The sequence below is a fragment of the Carassius gibelio genome, chromosome B15, assembly GCF_023724105.1.
Source record: "Carassius gibelio isolate Cgi1373 ecotype wild population from Czech Republic chromosome B15, carGib1.2-hapl.c, whole genome shotgun sequence".
Classification (NCBI taxonomy): Eukaryota; Metazoa; Chordata; class Actinopteri; order Cypriniformes; family Cyprinidae; genus Carassius; species Carassius gibelio.
The window spans coordinates 3,099,847-3,127,246 of record NC_068410.1 but is presented as its reverse complement, the minus strand read 5'-3'; the positions used below and the strand labels follow the sequence as shown (position 1 = coordinate 3,127,246).

General features: G+C 34.2%; 1 protein-coding gene across 6 annotated transcripts in view; it reads right to left on the bottom strand.

Moving 5' to 3' along the window:
* Positions 1-27,400, bottom strand: part of LOC127973090 (glutamate receptor 4-like) — an 82,644-nt gene that overhangs the window by 14,409 nt on the left and 40,835 nt on the right. For 5 of the 6 annotated variants that reach the window (XR_008157245.1, XM_052577130.1, XM_052577132.1 and 2 more), the window contains exons 10-12: positions 21,061-21,267; positions 16,550-16,923; positions 5,314-5,512 (exon numbers count right to left, since the gene is read on the bottom strand). Coding sequence is in view for 5 of the 6 variants with exons in the window: in XM_052577130.1 (XP_052433090.1) it covers positions 5,314-5,512; positions 16,550-16,923; positions 21,061-21,267 (780 nt within the window). In the remaining variant the exon portion in view is untranslated. Of the gene's footprint in view, positions 1-5,313; positions 5,513-16,549; positions 16,924-21,060; positions 21,268-22,809; positions 24,853-27,400 lie in introns of those variants that run through there. The other variant, XM_052577134.1, reaches the window with a different exon arrangement.

Below are 27,400 nucleotides of genomic sequence, written 5' to 3'. Positions count from 1 at the left end.
GATGCTGTCCGTCCTGAACGCTTTGCTAAAATGTTGTGCGGTCAGCGATTAATCGTGATTAAAATAATTAACCGTTAATAAATGTTCATTTTATTTCAATTACCATTTTTTGATGGTTTTAGTTAGCTATAATAACCTTTTATTATGCAGCCCAAAGACAACATTTTACATTTTTCTGCTCATTATGTTGATACATAAACATGCAAAATTGATCTGATCTAAAATAATTTTATGATCTGAGATTAAATATACAGTGAAATGTCACTACTGTTCAATCTTTTGGGGTAAGTAAGACAGTAGTGTAGCCAGAAAAGAGACTCTGGGTGTGCATATGAAAATCTGGGTGTGCCACATTTATTGTCAGATTACTGTGCAAAATTATGGGATAGTATTTTTGTCACACTGCTTCCGTCCAACCATACTCCTTGCAGGTCGTGTCAAAATGTAGATAATTGTTATATGTAATATTTCATTTTGTTTATTTTTCATTACAATTTATTCACTTTAAATAAATTATAATATATGATTATAGGATTAAAATGAATAGTATTTGCTCAATAGCCTATAGATATTTGCGCGCGTGCCGAGGCGCAGGTTTGCGCGCTTCGGATGAGCGCATGCACAAATCTTCTCACTGCGCGCGCGAACTCGCTGCCTCTGGCTCTTAAATGTTTAAACTGACAAAGCTTAAATGAGTTTAGTTTAAAAACAGATATCAGCACCCAGGTGATGACGGAATAAATTACTGCTCATATACAGCATTCGCGTTGAACAAGAGTGAATGATTTGTCTAGGGTTTTTTTTTTTTCATGATTTTGTAATGTCTGGGAAGCCAGAATGCGCATGCATCAACAGAAACATTTATTAGCTGAACCCTGTTTTTTTCTACGTGCCATTTATAGCAAGCCATATTACAGATGATATTACAGATGCTTTGTCAGATTTAAGTTGAAGCGCGTGCCGAACCGTGTGTGGTGAACCGAACGGTTTTTTTTTTTTTCAGAGAACCGTGCCATCCCAATTACCTCAATAATCAATCAATTACAGGCCTAAAACAATCATGCCCGAGCAGACGGATATTAGTAGTACATCTCATCACACCGGCACCCGCGTCTAAAACAGTTGTGTCAAGTATATGTCTCATCTGCTTTGGGAGGTGCGCCCGCAGTCAGCGGAGGCTCGCACCTCCCAACTCGCACTGGAGGCTCGCACCTTTTTTTCTCAGATTTAGAAAAATGCTTCCAAGATCGACTTGTCGACCGCGATCAACGGGTTGGTGACTCCAGATATAGCGACCAACTTTTTTTGAGCAAGCATTGATTATGCGTGACACAGTCTCAATTTGTGGGACGCATGTATTGGGCTTCAAACGCTGTGCGCGCACGCGCTACGTGGGACGGGTGGTCACCCTACCTGGCACACCCGTCTAGAGTGTGTCCACCTTTGTGTGTGGGTCCATGTACATGCTGAATCGACAGTTAAAAAAAAGCCTCAAGTCCAAATATTCATTTATCACCAATTAACTGTTTGACAAACACTTCCTGCTTCGATGTCCAGATCTGAATTTAAAAAAATCTCAAACATGCTCCGAAGTCCCGATCTGAATCAACCGAGTCGCGAACAGGCTCCGAAGTACCGATCTGAATCAACCGAGTCGCGAACAAGCTCCGAAGTGCCGATCTGAATCAACCGAGTCGCGAACATGCTCCGAAGTGCCGATCTGAATCAACCGAGTCGCGAACAGGCTCCGAAGTGCCGATCTGAATCAACCGAGTCGCGAACATTCTCCGAAGTGCCGATCTGAATCAACCGAGTCGCGAACATGCTCCGAAGTGCCGATCTGAATCAACCGAGTCGCGAACATTCTCCGAAGTGCCGATCTGAATCAACCGAGTCGCGAACATTCTCCGAAGTGCCGATCTGAATCAACCGAGTCGCGAACATGCTCCGAAGTGCCGATCTGAATCAACCGAGTCGCGAACATTCTCCGAAGTGCCGATCTGAATCAACCGAGTCGCGAACATGCTCCGAAGTGCCGATCTGAATCAACCGAGTCGCGAACATTCTCCGAAGTGCCGATCTGAATCAACCGAGTCGCGAACATGCTCCGAAGTGCCGATCTGAATCAACCGAGTCGCGAACATTCTCCGAAGTGCCGATCTGAATCAACCGAGTCGCGAACATGCTCCGAAGTGCCGATCTGAATCAACCGAGTCGCGAACAGGCTCCGAAGTGCCGATCTGAATTTTATTGAGACTATAAAAAATAATTCTGCATCTATTTTTAGCTGTGCCAGCTGCCACTGTGGGTGGCACAGGCACACCCTGGCACACCCACTGAAGTAAGATGTTTCTGAAAGAAACTGCATTTAATCAAAAACATTATATTGTAAATATTGGAAAATACAATTAAAATAACTCTTTTCTATGTGAATATATGCTAAAATTTTATTTATTGCTGTGATGCACAGATGAATTTTCAGCATAATTTCTCCAGTCTCCACATGATCTTCAGGAATCATTCTAATATTGCTGCTCAAAAAACATTTCTGATTATTATCAGTGTTGAAAAAAGTTGGTTAAAAAATACATTTTGTGGTTACTGAAATGTAATTTTTAAACTATTAAAGATGCTGTGCTCCAGCACTGTGTAGTCAGCTCTGAAGTGTGCACTACTGTGCTGACTTTGTTGTAAAAAAGTCTGATGGGTCTAATATGGCTGAACTGTGTGTGTTTGTCCTGTGAGATATCCTATTTGACATGCTGGTGTCACAGTGTGTCTTGTACTTGATCATTTGTGCCTCTTTTATACAAGCTGCAGTTTGTGAGAGGAAAGCAGCGGAGCGTGACGGAGAGCCGACTCATTATAATGTTTGTCACGTCCAGTCTGGAGCACCATAACACTCCAAAATAAAACATCACACGCTGATGAATATACAACACCCTCGACAAAACGCCCCACAACAAGTGACAAACAAACTCATGCATTAGTCCAAACACAAAGGGACGCCTGACATTTACTTATTCCCTGGTGAACTGATCAAATGTTTCTGGCCAGACGTGAGACTGATGCCACAGGTATTGTGTATTTGATATTGTTGCAAATATGAAAACTGTGTTATCGCATACTGTGTTGATCATTTGAGTCAAAGGTTTGGAACTTTTAATGTTTTTTTTATTCTGCTCATCAAGGTTGCATTTATTTGATCAACAATGCAAAAAAAACCTGTAATATTGTGAAATATTTTTACAAATTAAAATAGTGTCTCATGATCTTCAGAAATCATTTTAATATGATGATTTGCTGCTCCATTATCACAACTGCTCAAGTATTAATAATGGTACATATTATTATCAGTGGTCTGTAATTTTGATTTATAGAATTTTTTTGAATTTATTATTTTGTCTTTATACTGACACTTTAAATCAATTTAATGCATCCTTGCCGAATTAAAGCATTCATTTCTTTACAAAAGATAAGTCTTACATACCTCAACTTTTGAATGGTAGTGTATCATGTATACCACAAAAATATTAAATAGCAAAACTGTTTTCAACATTGACAGTAATCAGAATCATGTTTCTTGAGCAGCAAATCATATTTTCATGATTTCTGAAGATCATGTGACACTGAAGACTGGAGGAATGATGCTGAAATTACAGCTTTGCATCACAAAAATAAATGGAATTTTAAATTATATTTACATAGAAAACACGTATTTGAAATTAAAAAAAATACAATATTTTTACTTTATTTTTCATCAAATAAAAGCAACCTTTTATACATTTATACATATGCATTTTGCTAATATAAGGCAAGGAGATATTACAAACAGTAACATCATTCTTTTTTCTTAAGCTGCTTTAAAAACTATGTGCATTGTGAAACTAAATTTGACTTGACTTTGATAAATTTGGTAAAAAGAATGAGAAAATATGAATTTAGTGAGATGCGAGTGCGAGCGGTTGGAAGAGACAATGAGGAGAGGGAGAGGGAGACAGTTTAGTGCAGATTGAATGAGAAAATATGGCAGAGGAAGTGAGACAGGTCAGCGTAACCCGAATGACAGTGAGAATAAGAAAATGAATGTGTAGCATCACACCATCTGTGTATGACAACAGGGAGACAGAAGAGCAGCCCATTCATTCAGCTCCCGCCGATTCTCTCTCATATTACCCGTCTCTCTCTCTCTCTCTCTCTCTCTCTCCAGCTATCTGGCTTTCTCTCTCTATCACTTTGTCTTTGCTCTCTGAGTAAATTGGTGTTTTAGCTCCTCTCCTGACCGCAGACAAGCTCTCTCTATGCAGATGTGAATGCAGGTTTGGCTCTTATACTCTCTGAGTCTGATGCAATTACTGATCTATTACTGTGATGTCTGAACTGTAATGTGCATGTCAGCCCGGTCTGTCTGTCTGTCTTAGGATGCCGTAAACTACAAAACACAATATCCAGACCCATGCAGTGATAAAAAAAGAATGAACTTTATATCAATATATAAGTCTTTTGCTCATCAAAGGTGTATTTATTTAAAAACAGTGATAATTTGTGAAATATTTGAATGATAACTGTTTTCTGTGTGTACATATCTGTTAAAATGTCTTATTCCTGTGATGCTCCGCTGTATTTTCTGCATCATTCCTCCAGTCTTCAGTGTCACATGATCTTCAGAAATCATTTTAATATGCAGACTCTCTGCTCAAGAAACATTTCTGATTATTATCAATGTTGTGCTGCACAACAGTTTTGTGGAAACTGTGATGTATTTTATTTTTCAGGATTTTTTGGTGAATAGAAAGTGCAAAAGAAAAGCATTTATTTGAAATATAAATATTTTGTAATTATAAATGTAGTGCTGTCAAACGTTTAATTGCGATTAATCGCATCCAAAATAAAAGTTTTTCTTTACCTAATATATGTATGTGCACTGTATATATTTTTATGTATATACACATGCATGTATTTACTTCAGAACAATATGTTGTTTATATATTAAATATATGTATATATAATATTAATTATATGTATAAAAATATTATATATTACTATATAAAAATATAGTAAATACATGTAAATATTTTCAAAATATATACTGTATGTGTGTGTATTTATATATACATAATAAATATACAAAGAACACACATTATTTCGGATGCTATTAATCGCGATTAATCGTTTGACAGCACTAATACATATAATTTTATATATAATTGAATAGGATTTCCTCTAGTTGACACAATTCTAACACCAGATGGTAATGCATTCTCTTTTGGTTTGGTGTGATTTTTATCATAACCATTAATATTTTTCTCTCACCCTGAAGAACTCTTTGGTGGAGCCGGAATCAAGCGTCCCGTAGGCGATTTCTGTCTGTTTGGCGAGGTCTTCTGCGCTCTCGATAGGGGACACCATTCTCTCCACGGTGAGGAAAGCGGCCAGGTTTGCCGTGTAGGAGGAAATGATGATGAGAGTGAAGAACCACCAAACGCCTCCGACTATGCGACCAGACAGAGACCTGAGAGACGCACAGAGACACAAGGTGTAAAAACGAAGAGAATGCACAATTGAACAACACATAAACTCAGATTGTTGAGCCTCCGTCTGATTACATCTGGTTAATTCTGAAGACAAACGTTCATATTATGCAGCATGAAATAAACTGCTGTTTCCATTTTGTTGACACACAATCATCAATTCATGACAAGTACAGAGACTGACTGCACCAGTGCTCATTTATTTAGAGCATCCCTGCATCAATCAGACCTAAAAAAAAAATGCATGCACAAAGCACTAAAAAACAGGTTTTGCAACTTTGACGTTAAATTAACTTTTGACAATTAAAGTAATCTACACCACTTCAGTCCATTATTTAACATCTTGTGAAGTGAAAAGCTGCATGCTTGTAAGAAACAAATGCATCATTAATATGTTTTTAACTTTAAACCATTGCATCTGGTCAAAACAGGAGTCCATAATCCATAATCCATTCCTTCAGTGAAAAAGTGCATCTCCTGTTGTCTCTCGCATCAAAATCTACCCAAATATTTGTTTAGAGCTGTTTTGGCTTGGTCTGTGCAGATTTCTCTCCTGATTCAGACCAGACCACTTTTTCACTGGAGAAAGCAACATTATGGATAGAGGAATCAACGTTTTGAAGATAAAAACGTCTTGATGGATTTGTTTCTTACGAACAATGCAGCTTTTGTCTTTTCCAGAAGTAAACTGATGGACTGCAGATGAGTGGATTATTGAGCTGTTTGGATTCTCTTTTTGACGGCACCCATTCACTGTAGAGAATCCATTACTTAGACAGTGATGCAATGCTACATTTCTCCAAATCTGATGAAGAAACAAACTCTTTCTAATCGTGCTTGGCCTTAGGGTGAGTAACATTTTCATTTTTGGATGAACTATTCCTTTAAGCTCATTGAGCTTCAGTCTCCCTATTAAAGATGCATATTGTATAAATAGTTAGAAACACATTTTGTCTTCATTTTTAGACATGCAAACAATCTCTGGCCTCACTCTGCAAGAGGGTAATATTAAATTCCAGCTTTAGAAATGACTTTACACTATTTCAAGAAGTGGCAGAACACTCATTATAAGCTTATAAGACTGTAGCGCATCTGTGAGACCTGCAGTAAATCCAGGAAAAATTACAGTCTTCAAAACTAAACCAAGATCTCATTAAAAACATGCCATACTCTGACTTTAGACTAATCTACTGAAACACACCACTTGCTACATTGGCCTGAGTTCATCAAGAAAAATGGCAGAACACGCAGATTCATTCAAAAGCTTTAGTAAAATTTAATTACCCTAAAATACCAGGCAAAGCGCAGTTTATACCGCAGTGTGCTGCAGAGAACGTAAAATTTGCGGTTGAAGACGTGATGAAAACTGCAAAGATATGCTGAGGTAAAACTCTTCTTTATAATAATTCCCAGAAGATCAACATTCGTTTCCATCAGTGGACTGATGATTCGACTGACACACACAGACCCCGTCGAGTGCTACAGCTTTGGATGTTCATTTTTATCGCCACTAATGCCATTAAAGTAAAAAGAAAAAAAAATGTATGCAACGCTGCTCATCAATAGCTATGTTTCCGTCCAAAGTTACGAAATAAACATATGCGCAAAATTGGAATATTGCATAAAACATTTGTGAATAAAGCACAGTTTCCATACAGGAAGCTGAAAACAACAAAATCGTCACTTCCCGATAAACTTTTGCTAGATATCACGAAGAAAAAGTTAATTTGCTGTAGCAGGAGAAGGCACTGTATATAATCATTTGTGTATACAATAAATTACAAGCTTTAAAGCATGCAGACGAAACATGGACATATTATCTTATTTTCATAATCTGTTGTTTGGTAATACAGTTCTTGGAGTTTATTATAAGAAACTACTTTGACGAAACTTTGCTCAAGGATATTAGGATGACAAAACTAGCATTTGCTGTGCAATGAGATCAGTCCATTGGTTGGTCCAGTTTTAAGTTGTCCAATCGCAAAGTCACATGTGTTTTGATGTGCATTAAGAAATTCATTTAGTAAAAGTGTTTCCGTCGTAGTTTATGTAAAATTATTCCTACTTAATCGAGCGCATAAGTTGTTTATGAGCATTTTTAGAATCTATGCACATCTTGGCATTTACATCCAGCATTTTTTTTACGCTATATTCCAAAATGTGCACAAAATAGGTGGATAACATGGCTAATCAGAAGACCCCGGAAGGTGGTGCAAGCGTGCAAGCTTTTGTTTACTGTAATAAATTAGCATGGCAACTGTTTTATTTGACTACAACATGGCGGAGACATTTAAAAAAACACAAAGAAAGGGTTGTGTGTTTGAACTTGACCCATAGAATGTTCAGCACTGAAAATGTAACCGCCAGCGATGATGTCATAGTGGCTTTTAGAATCCTGATGTCATAATGTCTGCGTTTAAAAATGTCTGATGCTTTGGCTCTCTACTGCTTTTAAGATCCTTTTACTTGAATCTTTAACACTGCAGCTAGTTTAGTCGTGATGTCAGTTTACAGTCCAGCTCAGTAGGCAATGTGTATTTAAGGCATCTGTGCATGCATGCGTTTGTACTGTCACTGCACTGGCAGGAATGAACTTTAAATGGAGCACTGCAGAGACAGAGAGACAGAGGGATGGGAAGGAGCAGATCAAGTCATGTCCTCAGAGAAAACCTGTACTTATGAGAGAGCAAAATCAGGGATGCAAAGGACACATCTCTCTCTGTTTGTATGGTGGATGAGGTGATAAAATGGTCTTGTGTGTGACTGTGGTTATGCGCGTGCCATCAGAGGTCATAAAGCAGTGCTCTAATCAGGGGCGGCGTTAGGGGTGGGCTAAGGGGGCTGGAGCCCCGAATGTTTTCAGTAAAGCCCCGAATGTTTTTATTACCACCATGTCATCAATGAGTTTTCATGCCCAATAAAGTAATTTATATTAGAATTTAAATAAATAAATAAATAAATAAATATCTCTCGACTCTCACGTCCACAGTGTCTGTAAATTTACCCAAGTAAGTTATGCGTTGTCATTCACACCCAACGAAAACCCACTGAGTCTAGTGCTTCTGACTGACATGTAAACTGGCCAACCATCGATGAGCGTCTGTACGATCCAGCCAATGAAATAAGATCTTTATGAGGCAGGCGGTTTGTTGGCGTGTAGTATTTTACTAGATCAATTTATTTGAAAATTAAAATGGTTATTGCAAAATTCATCTTCTTCTTCTTCAAAAAAGGAAGTAAAACCCCCCCAGTCAAAACACTTGAACGCCAAGATACAACAGCTTCAGGTATCTGTAACTTTTAATCTTAGTATTATATTTCTTTTTCGGCTTTAAATTGTGTCTGATTTAACCTTACATTTTGAACATCTAACAGTTAACGGTTGTGCAGCAGTTAGGACACACACACACACACACACACCGCTCCGAACTCCCGAACTGACTCAAATGATTCGCGATCCACAGATTGACTCAAATGATTCGCGATCACACTACGAACTCCCGAACTGCTTCAAATGATTCACGATCCTCAAACTGACTCAAATGATTCGCGATCCCGCTCCAACTCCCAAACTGGAGTCAGATGACTCAAATGATTCGCGATCCCGCTACGAACTCCCGAACTGATTCAAATGATTTGCGATCCCCAAACTGACTCAAGTGATTCGCGATCCCGCTACGAACTCCCGAACTGATTCAAATGATTCGCGATCCCCAAATTGACTCAAATGATTCGCGGTCCCGCTACGAACTCCCGAACTGACTCAAATGATTCGCGATCCCCAAATTGACTCAAATGATTCGCGATCCCGCTACGAACTCCCGAACTGATTCAATTGAATCGCGATCCCGCTACGAATTCCCGAACTGACTCAAATGATTCGTGAACCCGCTACGAACTCCCGAACTGACTCAAATGATTTGCGATCACAATACACATAATGCTATAAAAGTGTGCACATGGAGAGAAATATATAGCACATGTTCATGTTAGCAACTTCTTTAACTTGAGCAAACGCTGCTAAAATATTTGTTAATAAAGTAAATAAAACGAAAACATTAATGTTTTAATGCTACTGAATAAAAATAAACGATCCACTCGAAAGTCTCTGCTCATCATGACAGGACCTGGATCAGTGAGCTGCGTCTAGGGCCGATGACGTCACTTCCATGGAGGCATGTTGTACACGCCCCCGTCCATTGACTCCGCCCCCGCGTAAAAACAGTGCCACAAAGAGAGACGTGCAGAAAAGTGAAGCGCAAAGGAAAAATGGCATCGCAAGCTCAAACTAGACTGACACGCAAAATAAAAGCAGCGTTGCAAATAAATTAATAAATATGACCATGGAAAATATGTATTGTAAAATCATTGCTTTCGCGCTCTTTCATTTGTTTTGCAATTCTTAATTTTTGTTTGCATAAAGCAAATGTATTTTCCTCAATACTTTAAATAAAATGTTTTAAATTTGTTTTTGTTTTTATTGTTTTTGTATATTTTAAACAAGGTAAATCTTTCTGATTTATTAAAATAAAAAAGTCACATACATAGATTTTTCTGGGCTAAGCCCCAGATCTCCACTCACCCTAGAACCACCCCTGGCTCTAATCTCGCTTTGAGGAACCGCTGCTATCTCTTGCATCACATTTAGACGGGAATCAACTGATGGCGTCGTTTGTTGTCCCTGCATGCGTTGGTTTAGCATCTGGTTCACTGAAGGAATTTATGCAAATCAGGTGATGGTGCAGACGCTGGCATTAAATCTGTGCCGAACAGATTTATTGAGACGTGTTTTCCCATCATGTTCAGTTCAGTAGTGCAATGGCGCGCAAAAAACTGTTTAGGCCTATAATCAAGATTAGTATTTTTGAATTGCATATCAGATTTGGATTACACAGTTTTAACATAAACTAATAAACGTAATGTTATGCGTATTTGTTAGTCGTACATTAATGAAGTCAGATTTCTGTAAGAGTGCTAATATGCTGAATGTGTTTTGAATACAATTTATCACTAGTAAATCCATTTGCTTTAGTCTCATACATTTTAACTACTTGAATTTAGCTTGTTACGCATTTTAACCTGGTTGAAACATTTAATTACATTTCATTACCGGATTTAGGCTGATTCTAAGCAATTTGAATAAATTCATAAATTATTATTCAAACTAAATTAAATAGATTAAGGTAATAATAAACCGTCCTGATTTTTTAGAGCAGAATTTTAACCCATTTCTTTATATATATATATATATATATATATATCTTGGTCTATTAAAATGCTTGTCTCCATCATTTGAGGAATTAATCCTGCCATGATCACTAGAAAATGTGCTTTAATGTTAATTTTAAATTAAATGTACACAAAATTTACCACATTCATTGCACTGGAAAAATAGTGCTGACTTTTACATCAATGTTTTACATTAACAGATTTGTGATACACTTTTAAAACTATTTACATTGCATTATAATATACATTGCAGTTCATTTATATCATGTAGATATAGTTATGACATTGTGTATTTAATGTGGCTAAAATGCTGCATTGTCCAGCCAATCAGCATCTAATTAGTTTAATAAAAGACATTACAATATTTAAACATCGTTGAAGAGTATGATGAATTAAATAGTTTGTTGATTGTGTGTTTAAATATTATTTAAAAGTGTAATCGTGAACTGCAGTGAATAACAACTGATTCATTAAAAGAACCAGCTTCATGTGTTTGCTGATCCGTTTCTTTATTGCATGCAACCAGATCTGACCCAGTCTTTGTATCTCATCACATTCAATTCAGACCGACATCTCAGATTCATAACTCAGGTAAAATATGATTTCTTTTGTAGTGACGCTGTGGATTCTCTACTCTAAAATCAGTCCTGCTGAGACAGACAGAGAATGAAAGACTGAAGTGTTGTAACAGAGTAAAAAAGACAGAGGAGAAGCTGAGTTTGACAACAGTGGAGAAGACAGAGAACAAAAGAATAGGAAAGCAATAAAAGAGAGAGATGAGAGGAACCAGGAAATAGATGTGACCAGCAGAATGGATGTGTGTGTGTGTGTGTGTGTGTGTGTGTAGGTTTCTTAATGATGGATGTGTTTCAGCTTTTGTCTTCTCCAGATGTTAACAGATGTTAACTTGGAGTGCTGTGGATTATTGTGATGTTTTTATCAGGTTTTTTTGACTTTCATTCTGACGGCACCCAATCACTGCAAATGATCCAGCTATATTTCTCCAAATCTGATGAAGAAACAAACTCATTAATTGACTTGTTCTGGTTTGCATGCTTATAGAAAAAAAGTGTACTAGAAAAGCTATTAAATATTTTACTAAACACACGCACACAAGTCATCAGGCACAGCACGACACATAATCAGACGTGCACAGTCATAACACAGGAAGTCTATTATAAATGTGCACATCACAGGATTAAGAGCAATAATCCTTTAAGAGGAAATTATCTCTGCGTGTGCCGCATGGATCACACGCCGCGTCCTAAAGCTCTGCTGCAGTACAGAAACAACACGCTCTGACATCATCATCACACAATACAGCCAGCAGCGCCAGAGAGATTCACATTGCATTAGAATTGAAGTTAATTGAAGTTAGTTATATACTTTTCAATTTGATGCAGTATAATGTCATAGCTATAGTTAATATATTGTGTATTAAATATGACTAGAACACTGCATTAGCCAATCAGCATCCAGAATTATAATTTTTGGAAAAAAGATTACAATTCTTATAATATTCACATCATGTTCACATAATGCATGAAATGCACATTAAATTGGGTATTATATTATATTACATTATATTGTATATATTCTATTCTATTCTATTCTATTCTATTCTATATATATATTATATATTATGTTTTTATTTTAGTTGTAATTTTTGTAGTTTTCATACATCAAGTTATATCAAATAAAAAATGCCTTGGTAATCACCTGAAATAAAATGTATAATTTTTTTAAATATATATATTTTTAGCAGTGCTATTATATAATTGAAATATTGTTATCATTTCTATTCATATTTAGATTTTTTATATTTTCTTTATTTTTTTCTTATCATTTTAAATTTAGTTGTAATCATTTTGTTGTGTGTTTTTGTATTTTATTTGTTATGGATTTTTTTTTTTAAATATGTCGGTATAATTTTTTATTCATTTTTAGTTCAGTTTTTTTAGTAGCTACATGAAGTTGATGACAAAATGCATTTGTTTCTTCTTATATTATTTTAAAAATCTACTGTCAATCCTGTCACCAAAAATAAAAATAATTTTCAGTTTTCAATGTTTTAGTGAACTTTGAGTAAAAATAAAGGTAATATATGCTGTCTGAGAGCATTTTTCATTTGCAATTATTAAATGCCATTATATCAGACACTTTGCATTCTAGATTTAAAAATACATATTGGTTGACACTATTTATAGTGAATAAAGATTTCTCTATAATGCATTACACTGTATGCAGGCTTCACGTAAAGTGTGACCTGTTTCTGAAAGGAATAGGTGTGTAATTCTCTCTCTGTCTGCCTGACTGACAGCCTAATTCAACCTGCAGCGGGAGATATTGATGGAATGTTCTGATGTCAGTGAAGAGAACATGAGCGAGAGACACAGACAGACAGAGAGAGAGAGAGAGAGAGAGAGAGAGAGAGAAACCCAAGCGAAATTGAAGGACAAATAGTCCTGGCTCTTTGCATGTTCACTCGCCCCGTGTGAGACTTGATAATGGAGAATCAATTTGCTGCAGCTGCTGTTTACACAAAGACACATTCCCTTGATTGTTTAGTGGACATCTGTGCAAAAATACTCTTCCAAAACAAACGTGTGTGTGTGTGTGTGTGCTTCAGTATGATTTAGTCATCATGTAACTTCTTTCGCAAAGCTTTAGCCTTCTGTAATGTGATGCATTTCACAGTGAAACAAAAACTTCATTTAGAAATAAAGTTGATTTTATTCACTATTTGATTGATCCATTTTTTTTTTTTATTACATTTTTTCCATGATAACATAGCCTTGATGATGATCAACTGAAGTCACTGCAGAGTTGTAAGTTATTGCGTTTTGATTAATGATTATGTACATATTTGTTTCTTCAGTGTAATATGGACTGGTTAATTGTGTATAATAAGCTCATTTTATATATATATATATATATATATATATATATATATATATATATATATATATATACATTGTTATTTTAGTATCATTTACATACTTGTATATTACTTATTAATATTTTAACTAGTCTTTATTTTAATATTTTCTGTTTTCATTTGAATTATTTTAGCAATTTTGTTATGTGTTTGTGCATATTTACTACTTTTTTTAAGTAAGTTATTTTATTTTTTATTTTTATTTTTTATTAAAATTGTAAAATTTCATTTTTAATTTTAGTTGAGTGGTTTGTTTAAAAGAATAAATGTACCTGAGATAAAATTTTGAAAATGTTAAACAATATTTAATTTAAGTGAATGATCTTTTAGTTAATATTAGTTAATATATATATAGTTTTAGCATGTGTATGTATACATATAAATCTATGTGTATGTGTCTTTTTTTTCTGTTAATAAAAAAAGAAGGTAAATAGGCTCAACAGTATTTTCATGTTGACTTTAACTGTAACAGTGCCACAGTAGACATTCATTTAAATAATAGAAAGTGAAGTCCATTCATTTTAAAAATAGCCCAGTCTCTGTATATTTCGTGGGTAATGTATGAGAGAGTCAGACTAGGTGTGTGTGTGTGTGTGTGGATCAGTAATGTACTGTAATGCACGGCTTCGGCTATCCGGCTAATTCTCCGGCTATCAATAATAAAATGCTATATTCTTATAAATATTCTAAAAGTAAAGTGTGACTTTCTGCCATGCAGCTGCAGAGATGAAAATGTAATGTTTGTCTTGAAAGTTTCTTGCGGTTTCTTCCCGGACGCAGATGACAAAGTCCAACTTTAATTTCGTGCCAGGGCTTGTGGGGAGCCTTTAGGTCAGCGCAGACAAAAGCACAGGAATGATCCGCTTTAGACCAGAAAATATCTGCAGTGTGCATTACTAGAGATCATGCTCACTGGAGAGATTTCTGACGGCCGCGGTGGAGAAAACACTTCGGATAAAAGCGGCTGCAAAATGACTTAACGTAAATGTGAGAAATTAAATTAAGAAAGTTATTTGAGTGATCATAGACTACAAAACAAACAAGTACAAAAATAAACATAAATATTGAATGAATATTAGTAATAATGTGGTAAATTCAAATGTTAAATTCAATTAATTAAATTAAAGTGTTATTTTAGTTGGAAAATATTTATGGAAGCCCATTTCCATCACAGGATAAAAAAAGAAAAGTACAAAATTTACTTAATTTTTTTAAGTCTCATAACTTTGTTTTGTTGCAATTCTGAATTTATATCTCACAATTATGAGAAAAGTTTAATAATCGCAAGATATAAATGTGTTATTCTGAGAAGAGAGTTCAGAATTGTGAGAATAAAAAGAGAACAAAAATCTTTTTTGTATTTTTAATTCTGTGGCGGAAAACAATAAAACAATTGTGAGATATTAAGTGACATTTATCAGAATTATATATAAATATATATTACAATTAGTGCATATCTCACAATTAAGTTGCAGTTATCAAGTTATTATTATTATACATTTGAGAAGATTTTTGGAATGTTGCGTTTTATAAAATTAATGTTAATAATTATAATTGTTATTATTATTATTATAACTACAATTATTATTGTTGTTGTTTATATTATTATAATTATAATATTACTAAATACAAATATTAAACAAAATAAGAAATATTATTATTGTAATTCTTCTTCTCTATTAAATAAAATAAACATCTAGCATTTCAGAAAAACATAATAATAACAGCAACAATAATAATTTTGTTTCACAGTACAACTAAAATTACAATACTACAATACTAATAAAACCATCAAACTTTTATTTTGAATCCTTAAAGCATCTCTTTTTGACAACAGCAGGTTTATACGTTTGTGAAGATGTTTGGCACTTGCTGCATGTTAAAGTGCACATTATAACGCAACCATTTACTACAAAAAGTTTCCCACAAATTCTATGGTGTTCCAACATTTTTTGGTTATTTGAACCCTTTCCAGCAGTGACTGTATGTTTTTGAGATCCATCTTTTCACACTGAGGACAATTGAGGGACTCATTCAACTATTACAGAAGTCTCAAACACTCACTGATGTTCCAGAAGGAAAAACCATCCATTAAGAGCTAGGGGTGTGAAAACTTTTGTAATTTGAAGATCAGTGTAAATTTAACTTGTTTTGTCTTCTGGGAAACATGTAAGTATCTTCTGCAGCCTCTGAAGGGCAGTACTAAATGAAAATATATGATATTTAAGCAAAATAAGAAAAATCTCTATTCTGTTCAAAAGTTTTCACACCCCAGCTCTTAATGCATGGTTTTTCCTTCTGGAGCATTGGTGAATGTTTGAGACTTCTGTAATAGTTGCATATTAGTCCCTCAGCTGTCCTTAGTGTGAAAATATGGATCCCAAAATCATACGGTCATTGCTGGAAAGGGTTCCAATATACAGAAATGCTGGAAAACCAAATAATTCATGGGAGCTGAATCAATTTTCTAAAGATCAGCAGAGAGTTTAACTGTTCAGGACCAACAAGAGACTCACGAACAACCATCACTAAACAAACAAACAAACCAAAAAAACACAGCTGTGGATCATTCAGGTAACAACACAGTGTTCAGAATCAGGGGCGTGTAAACTTTTGAACGTAGTCATTTTTATAAATTCAACTATTATTTTCTCTTGTGGACTAAATGTTAACATCTTTCATGTGAAATATCTTATTCAGGTCAGTACTAAGTAAACAATTAAATGCATTTTTTTTTTCATTACCTCTTATTTTGGTAAAATAATGGACAATTTGCATATTCTGAAAGGGGGATGTAAACTTTTGACCTCAACTGTATTTTAATGAATTGCACGGCTCTAGTGGCTCTCACCTGGGTGTGAAGTCGCAGCCCTGCTGCATGAAGGCGCCCAGAGAGAACCAGAGACTGTTGAAGATGCCGAACTCGTTTGGGGGCTGGTCGCTGGGCGGACCGTCGGAGCCGTCCTCGGGCTCCTCGGTGTGCCACTCGTACGGGCTGAAGCGGCTGACCAGGAAGAGCACCACGCTCACGCCGATGTAGGCGAACACGATGCACATCCAGATCTCGTAGGCCAGCGGGTCCAGGAAGGAGAAGACGCCCGGTTTGGACTTCTGAGGCTTCTTGATCATGATGGAGATGCCCAGACTCATGAAAGGCTTGGAGAAGTCGATCACCTCCTCCCGGACCAGAGTGATGGTTAAAGGGGCCACAGCGATTTCCGCTTTCTGTGGAGGAACCAAAACATTCAGAGGCTCAGAACGGGACGTTCCTATTAAGATTTTTAATTGAAACAAAGCTGCAAAACTGAGTAGTTTATGATGTCAAAACTGGAGAAAGTCTCAAAGTTTTCAGTTGTTTGTTGTATATTTAAAAGGATGTTTCAGCTGAAATATCTTATATTTTGTCATTGTTTATTCGCCTTCATGTCATTTTAAAACACAAGGTAATGTATTTTTAAGATAGTTGAGGTCCAAACAACATTGGACCGCATTGACTTTCATTGCATTAATAAAAAAAACATTGAGACATTCTTTCAAACATCATTTTTTATCTCCCACAGAATATAGCAAGTCTTTGTTTCGAGCAACATGAGGGTGAGTAAATTATTGTTTTAGTGTTTTTGAAAGAAGATTCATCTATTCACGAAGACTTTTTAAATTGCAATGCACTTCCTTTTTTATATCACATTTAGAGCATATTGCAAGTTTATAAAAAGTGCAGGATTTGAGCGGTTGTGAATGGAGATGGTTTTATCAATGAACGGGCATCTGAGGGACTTGCGAGAGTCATATTTACAGCAGCTCAGTGATTTAATACCAGTGAAAGGTCGCTGTAAAAGTCGCCCTTCTTTTGGTCCTCCTGTAGGAATACAAGAAGTTGTTTCGCTGCTAGATTTCATTAGAGGCCTGTGGCAACAGAGAGAGTGATCGTGTGTTCGTGCCGGCGAGAGGTCAGACTCAGAATCCATGAAACACTGATGCTGAGCGGGGTTTCATTCCAAAATACTGTTCTGTATTTTTTTCCTAATAATCCATAAAGGAGCCCGCAGCTGGTAATTAACGTTTTCTGCAATTTTGCAAGCTGAAAAGAAGAAAAGATTTGGCTCATGTAATTTCATGTGAGTAATGTCTGAATTCGCATGCACTGTAAAGCATGAACGATTCTGTTGTGTGAGACATTCTCCTCTGAATAAGAGAGAGAGAGAGAGAGAGAGAGAGAGAGAGTGTGTGTGTGTGTGTGTGTGTGTGTGTGTGTATGTGCGCTTTTTCAGTGGCCTTGGTGCTGGAGATGCATTTGCCATTTATTTTCCCCAGCTGCGTTGCAATAAATTCTTCAATGAGGAGTTTTAAGCCTTGAACCAAACCCAGCAGCTTTAAGATTAATGTCGTTCAAAGCAAAAAAGAAAAAAAAAAGAAAAGAAAAATGGATTTGAAAATGGTCCGAAAAGACATTATTGCACGGCTGTTTCCCAAAAAAAAAAAAAAAAAAAAAAAAATCAAAGAAACAAATTGTCCTAGCTACTGTATATACTGAAAAAAAGTGTGTTTTAATATTTTGAAACATTTTAATTAATATTTTATTTTATACAATATAAATATTAATGTAAAAAAGTTTTATGTATAAAAGTAATAGTTAATTCATAATATAGTAATATATAATGGAATCATTAAATTATTTTGAAACATTTTACTTTACATTAATATTATTATGATATATTATAAATAAAGTTTTATGTACAAACGTTTATGCATAATATAATAAGAATATAGTATATTAATAATATTAATAATAATAATAATTCTTATTAACTTTCATATTTTCATATTTATATTTTATTTGTTTTTGCCTACTAATTTTATGCTTGAAGTATTTCTTATTTCTATTTAGCTTTTTAAATTCAGTTTTAGTTTTAGTCCAATTTTAAGTTCCGTCTTTTTAGTTTTTAAATATTTTAGTTGCCAAGGAAACAGTTCTAATTTTCATTTAAATTAAAGTTTAAAAATTACGTCAGTTTTAAACTATTCTGTTAAATTTGTTTTTATTTTACTTTATTTTTATTTTATTTTATTATTGTTATTTTATATATTTTTATATTTTATGGCAACCACTTTTTCTGTAAAAACAAGATTTATATTTTATTTGTATTTTTTTCCATGTTTCACTGGATGAAGCATTGTATTTTATCCAGAAGAATTGGTTTGACGTTTAAACGTCTTAATGTTGGATTTGTTTCAGGTTTTGTCTTCTCCAGATGTTCACTGATGGACTGGAGTGCTGTAGATTATTGTGATGTTTTTATCAGACTCTCATTCTGACGGCACCCATTCACTGCACAGCATCCAAGAGATAGAATGCTACATTTGTCCTCTACAATCTTACATGGCATAAACTTTCATTAAATTAATTTTTAGCTGAACTATTCCTTGAAGACCGGTTAAAAACACAGATTAGCGATCATTATACAGAATATCTGACAGCAGAACGCAGCACTAGACCAAGAGAGCGTCGCCAAAACGTTGTTTAACACCCTCTGCTCTCTCACGAAAGCTTTCTATGATATTGTCAAATCAATAATTCTATCCTGTGTGGAGTGTGTGTATGCAGAGAGCAGGTTGGTGCATGAGAGTGTTTAATGGGGCAGTAAGAAGCGCATCTGTCCTCTCTCTGAGCTCATTAACACTCGGCTGCAGGAGCGTTTGCCTTTCGCTGTTGGAGTCGCAGCGAGATGTCAGAGAGGCGACGCACCAGTGACTGATTTTATGTACTTGCACGCTGAATAATGGTGTTAATACTTCTGACTGCGTTTAACAGAGAAACTGCATACAAACACTGCGTCCATCGCTCGCAACCAAACTCATCAGGTCAAACCCCTGCGAGCCGAACATTAACACACTGTAATGAGAGATTGTGCTGTTGGTTTATGGAAACCAGTTTCCTTCTCTAATTTTCTTCTTTATTTGTTGTATTTGTACGACATGTCTCTTCTTATTGATGGAAAATTAAAGATGCAAATTGACTTGGATGATTAAATTAAACATGTCAATAGTTGTCTGCAAACAATTTGAGCAAACACGAGTAATCGGCTTCTCCTGCTGTTTTGCCAAAATGACAAATGCTTTGCTGGTGATGCTTTACCATCAGGAATCATTTGTTAGTGTCTATTTAAGATATATAGAATAATATATTAGAATATAATATATACGTACTATTTAATATACTGTTTATTCATGCATCATAAGTGTGTGTGTGTGTGTGTGTGTGTATATTGTATGAATTATAAATTATATAAGGTGTATATATATATATATATATATATTATTTTAAAATAATTTATATACTATTGGAGTATTAATGAATATTTTGAATTAGCTTTGAATCTAATTTGTTGTTTAATTTGTAGTTTCCATTTTTTTATTCTATTCCAATTTCTATTCAGTGTTTTTCTATATTCTATAGGACTCTATTAGAGTTTCATTTATTTTTTAATTGTTTTTATATATATTTTTTTTAATGTTAGGTTTTAGTACATCAATATATATATTTTTTATGTTTAAAAATTTATGAATATGTATTTTTATATATAAATATTTAATATTTTAATGTTGCTGTTTACCTTTCTTTTTTTCAGTTTTAGTTTTATTCATTTTAGTACTTCAACATGAATCAATTTTTTACAGTAAGTTACCTAATTGTAATAAAGTTGAAACATTTTATAGATTATAAAATATAATTTAAATATATTTTTGTTTAAATAAATGTATTATATATTTATTAGTAAAAACACAAATCAATATTTTAAAATAAATTACAAGCATGAAAAAAAAATGAGAAAAGTGGCATAGATAATATAATATAATATAATATAATATAATATAATATAATATAATTTGTTACTTAAAAATATGATTCAATAAAAAAATTTAATTAATTTATTTTAATATACTTATATTTTTTAAATACATAAACAACATATATATATATATATATATATATATATATATATATATATATATATATATATATATATATATATATATATGTATACAATATAATATATGCATAAAACACAACATTAAATACTTTTTTTACATAAATATAAAAGTTTATATATTTACCAGTAAAAATGTTCTTCTCTCCAGTGTATTATATATATATATAATTCTATAACATATCATATCATAAATGTAGCTTTATTTGAAAACAATTTGGAATACTATTTTCCAAGCCCTTTCATCTGATGCACAAGCAAAAAGAAAACAAAAGTAACGTTCATGATAAAACACGACGAGAATAATCTGTAAATGTAAATACACCTGTAAATGACCCTGTGTGGCTGATATGTATCTATGTGTATATCTCACCCCGTACACCAGCTCCCCAACCATGCCGTTCCAGATCTTCGTCTCCGGATCTCTGGCTCCGTATTTCCCGTCAGGAACGATGGAGATCTTGTATCTGATGCCGATGTGCTTGGCAATCTCAGACGCCAGATCCACACAGTATCCTTCAAACTGGTCATTTCCTTCATACATCTCCCAGTTCTTTTTCAGCATGACGTACGGTCCTTCCTAAACACACACACACACACACCCACACACACCCACACACACACACACACACACACAGACAGAGGTGGGCAGGGATGGTCAAGCTGACCTCAGAATTAAACTGTATCATTAATTACACTTTTCAAAATAAAAGTTCTAAAGAATATAATTTTTTCCTTTGTCAGTTCTTTGGAGAGCATAAAAAGTTTTTCAGATCAGTGTTTTGGTTTCTAGGTTCTTAAAAGCACCAGTTATTATTTATTTTCTTATTTTCTTAACATAGTAACTTCATTAATACTCATAATCACATAACATGAGTTCACAGGGATATATGCATGAGCTTATTGCATGCATATGTAATACACCATGTAGCATACTAACATTATGTGCCATAAATGAGTGTGTTATGTGTATTTGTGATGCTCGTTAGAAATGCAGCCAATAAACATTTGACTGACAAGTTTAGCATTATAAATCAAAACATTTATTTGAATCATTTCCACAGGTGTACGACTATATAACAGAATAACCACTTTACATTTAAACCATTGCAAAGTGCACAAAGTCACTATAATCAACTGGGAAATGGCAATCAAATGATTTAATTACAGCAAATTAAAATAAACAAGTTCATATAGTGAAAATAAAATTAAGAGATCATTTCTGACAAGAGAAACCATTCTACGCATTAAAGCAAGAATCATTTAGACAGAGAAACAACAACATAATACATTTAGACAGTGTAAATATCAAAATGCATTCATTTTACAGTCAATTAATTTACATTGCTTATAAAACAGAAGTTTACAGTGGAGAAACCAAATGAAATATCACCACAGTGTACAGCACTTCATTCTGGAGCCTGGTTTTCTTTTTCTCTCTGACACGGATATGGAAAAACACATTCAACTGGATATGAAGGCACACAAGAGCAGAACGTAAATGTAATGTTATAAGAATATTAGTTATTTTAGACTTGATGTCTATGGATTGCATCGTGTGTTTTGCTGCCTTTTATTGTGTATAAATAAATGCTTTAGAGTTAAGTATACATTTATATTTTTTATGAATTTTATATTTATTTACTAATTTATTCAGCTTTTAAAAAATACAAATATATTTACTGAACAAAAATTATTTAGTGAACAAAAGGTTTGTTTAGAGTAAATATAATTGTATTTTTCCCCCAAATAAATTATTTAGATTTTTACAAGTAAATATATAACAATAGTTTTAACAGAAAGTTTGCTTGTAATGAAATTTTTAATAAAGTATTTATTTATTTATATTATCTATAATATGTACTAGTAAATGTAAAAATTAATAATCTATTAATTTAAATAAATCATCTATTAATTTAAGAAAATCTATAAAGAAATTGCAAGTATATTTTAGTAAATAAAAAGTGAATTTAGAGGAAATACACTTGTGATTTTTTCCAAACAATAATTTATTTATTTACCATTAAAACATAAATAAATAATTTTACTAAACAAGAAGTGTTTTGAGTAAATATACTTTACTTTAAAAGATTTATTTATATATTTGCCAATAAATATAGAAATATACAATCAATAGAAGCACAGAAAAAAAAGGCAGCAATGCAAAGAAACGATGAAAATATGAAACCAAACTACTTTTTCAAACTATAACACATTATACAAATGCTTGCATGAGGCTGGAGCTAATTGCTAGAATCTGTAGAATGTCATTAATGCAGTTAATAGCTATAGATGACAAAATACAGATCTCCAAAGTGAAATCTGAAACAGATCACCATTTACGATCCAAAACAGCTCTAGACAAATGTGTGTGGATTTTGATGTGAGAAGCTCATATTTTAGCCAGAAGCAACGGTTTGAGGTTAAAAACATGGTAATGGATGGCTTCACAAGACATTTACTGATTGACTGGAGTGCTGTGTGATGCTTTTATCAGCTGTTCGGACTTTCATTCTGACGGCACCCATTCACTGCAATGCATCCATTGATGAAACACTAATGCAGTGCTACATTTCTCCAAATTTGATGAAGAAACAAACTCATCCTGAATGGTTAAGATCCATCAAATGTTTGTTTTTGAGTCAAATATTCCTTGAAACTCAGAGAAGAATATCAAAGTATGTAAAGAGAAGGAATGCATGGACACAAACATAACGGATGTGTGTGAGGCTTCAGTGTGGATAGATGGGCTGCTGTCTGCAGACGTGTAGTTAATGAACGTTACATTGGAGAAACACGCCTCACGTCTCCTCAGACTGGAGTTACACTAATTACAGCTATCAGTTACTCAGCAATCACTATCTCTCTCTCTGTCCATGCACACACACACATACACTTAAACACACGCACACATGCACATGCACACAAACTCACACTCACACACACACACACACACACACTGGATGTGCTGCTTGTGCATCGTAATACGTTGCTCTGCATCTGTCACACTTACGCTTGATTGATTCCAGAACTCTCATTGGATTAATTAACGTTTCTATTTATAGAAAGCGTCGCTCTGTTTGTTTGAGCCCACATTGTGTAATTAAGTAGTTTTTGTTAAAAGTCAACACGAAATGGCCCGTTCTGCTGATATCATGCAGCAGATATATTAATGTTTATTTATGTGGAATGAATATGACTGTGATTCATGCCAGAATGGAGTCAGAGCTGAATGTGACTCTGCAGTGGATTGTGGGAAATCTGAGACCCCAGAGGCGAACACTGCGGAGGCTGAAGGTCAGGTGCATTTCTGTGTATTTCTGCTGATTCTTATTTTTCATTTGTGTTGTTATTTGTTAATATTGCCATAATCATTTTTATAGTAATTGGGATGAAATATTGGTAAGATGTTAGAAAGGGTGCTTTTTTTTGGCTTACACACCCCCCCACACACACACACACACACACATTTCAGCAGCCACTGTGTATGTAAACAAGGATGAAATCCACATCAGAAATATGAGACCAGGTTTTTATATTTTTTGTAAAGGCCGTGACTCGCTATATCTGGACATGAATAATCGAGATCATCCTCCATAATCATGAAAAATATCAAAATATCAAACCTTCAAGAAACACACTCCTCTAATGTTTTTCTGGACATTCAAAGGCAACACAATAATCTGACGTTACAAGACTGGGCCATAAATCTCCGACTTACAGAGTGAACATTATACATTTAGATTGTGATCTTATTTTATTTTATTTTTCAGTGTTTAATTTAATGTGCTATGATATATTTGTTTAACATGAAGCCAAATAAATAATATTTATATATTTGTCTGTTTCGATTTCAATGATGCCTTTAAACGCCAACTATGTAATTCATAATGCAAGGGCAAGCATTCACAAGAAGACAAATCGAAATACCCACGAAGCTGCTTTTTACACCCTTGGCATTGCACCTCAAGTACGTGGGCTGAATGTTAGTGAATGTTTAATGCTGCAGTCCCAGCTGAAGAGGGTCTGAAAACAGATGAATCATTACTCTCTCTGGTGTCTCACGGTTGTCTCGTCCTCTTCTCTCTGCTCAGTGTCTGAACAGCGGATTCTTTAGCAGAGATGGATACGATGACGATCCTGCAGAGGTAAAATTCTCCATCGCCTTAAAAAGCGCACGGCAGAAAAGAAAAGAGAGACAGAGAAGGAGAGAGAGAGAGAGAGGAGGAGCCTGCTAAGGTATAATTTTCTATCGCTCTTTTCCCTGTTTAAACCCTTATAGAATTTACCACACTGACCATAGTTTCCATCAAAATACCATAGTTACTACAGTAAAACTGGGGCAGCAGTTAAGAAAAATAGAAAGCGATTAAAAAACTTCAAATGTTGTTTGAAGGACAGGCTGTGTATATTTGTGTACTAATAAAACAGTGCTATTTTGTAACACTTCTCATAGATAACCTTCAGGTCAAAATGAAAAGTAAAACATTAATTTGAAATCTTATTATGTTCAATTTAAGCTTTTTTCTGCCAAGGGATAAATCTCGCAAAGTCAAAGTTAAACTCAGCATTGTGAGAAAAACTGCAAGATATACCGTAAACATAGAATTGCAAAGCGTTAATGTAGAATTGGGATATATAAACGCAGAATTACACAATATAAATGCAGAATTGCAAGACATACAGAAAACAGAATTGCTAGATATAAATGTAGATTTTAAAGATATAATTGCAGAATTGCGAGATATAAATACAGAATTGCAAGATTAACAGTTAATGGAGAATTGCAAGATATAAACGCAGAATTGCGAGATATACAGTAAATGGAGAATTGCGAGATATAAATGCAGAATTGCGAGATATACAGTAAATGGCGAATTGCGAGATATAAACGCAGAATTGCAAGATATAAACGCAGAATTGCGAGATATACAGTAAATGGTGAATTGCGAGATATAAACGCAGAATTGCGAGATATACAGTAAATGGCAAATTGCGAGATATAAACGCAGAATTGCGAGATATACAGTAAATGGTGAATTGCAAGATATAAACGCAGAATTGCGAGATATACAGTAAATGGAAAATTGCGAGATATAAACGCAGAATTGCGAGATATACAGTAAATGACGCATTGCAAGATATAAACGCAGAATTGCGAGATACTGTATACAGTAAATGGCGAATTGCAAGATATAAACGCAGAATTGCGAGATATAAAGTAAATGGCGCATTGCAAGATATAAATGCAGAATTGCGAGATACTGTATACAGTAACTGGCGAATTGCAAGATATAAATGCAGAGTTGCGAGATATACAGTAAATGGCGAATTGCAAGATATAAACGCAGAATTGCGAGATATAAAGTAAATGACGCATTGCAAGATATAAACGCAGAATTGCGAGATACTGTATACAGTAAATGGCGAATTGCAAGATATAAATGCAGAATTGCGAGATATAAAGTAAAGGGCTTATTGCAAGATATAAACGCAGAATTGCGAGATACTGTATACAGTAAATGGCGAATTGCAAGATAGAAATGCAGAAATGCGAGATATACAGTAAATGGCGAATTGCAAGATATAAATGTAGGATTGCGAGATATAAAGTAAATGGCGCATTGCAAGATATAAACGCAGAATTGCGAGATACTGTATACAGTAAATGGCGAATTGCAAGATATAAATGCAGAAATGCGAGATATACAGTAATTGGCGAATTGCAAGATATAAATGTAGAATTGCGAGATATAAAGTAAATGGCGCATTGCAAGATATAAACGCAGAATTGCGAGATACTGTATACAGTAAATGGCGAATTGCAAGATATAAATGCAGAAATGCGAGATATATTGTAAATGGCGTATTGCAACATATAAATGCAGAGTTGCGAGACATACAGTAAATGGAAATTGCAAAATATAAATGCAGAGTTGCGAGACATACAGTAAATAGAGAATTACAAGATATAAACGCAGAATTGCGAGATACTGTATACAGTAAATGGCAAATTGCAAGATATAAATGCAGAATTTGAGATATACAGTAAATGGCGAATTGCAAGATATAAACGCAGAATTGCGAGATATACAGTAAATAGAGAATTGCAAGATATAAACGCAGAATTACGAGATATACAGTAAATGGCGAATTGCAAGATATAAACGCAGAATTGTAAGAAATAAATGCAGAATTGGTTGATTTAAATGAAGAATTGCAAGATGTACAGAAATCTAAATTGCGAGATATAAACTTAGAATTTCAAGTTATACAGTAAATGCAGAACTGCAAGATATACAGAAAACAAAATTGTGAGACATAAACATAGAATTTCAAGTTATGCAGTAAATGCAGAATTGCAAGATATAAATGCAGAATTGTGAGAAAAATAAACAGAATTGCAAGATATACATGCAGAATTGTGATAAATAAACGCATCAATTGTGAGATATAGTTAATGGAGAATTGCGAAATATAAATGCAGTATTGCGAGGTATGAATGCAGAATTGCAAGATATACAGAAAAACAGAATTGCAAGATATAAATGTAGAATTGTGAGATATTCTGTTCATATTAATGTTCTTTTTAGAACTATTGTTGATATTTTACCAAATTAAAAATGTTTTAAAACATTCAAACAGTGACTGATAAATTAGAATTTCAGATACATATATTCTAAAATATGAACCATCTGAGCTTGTCTAAATTT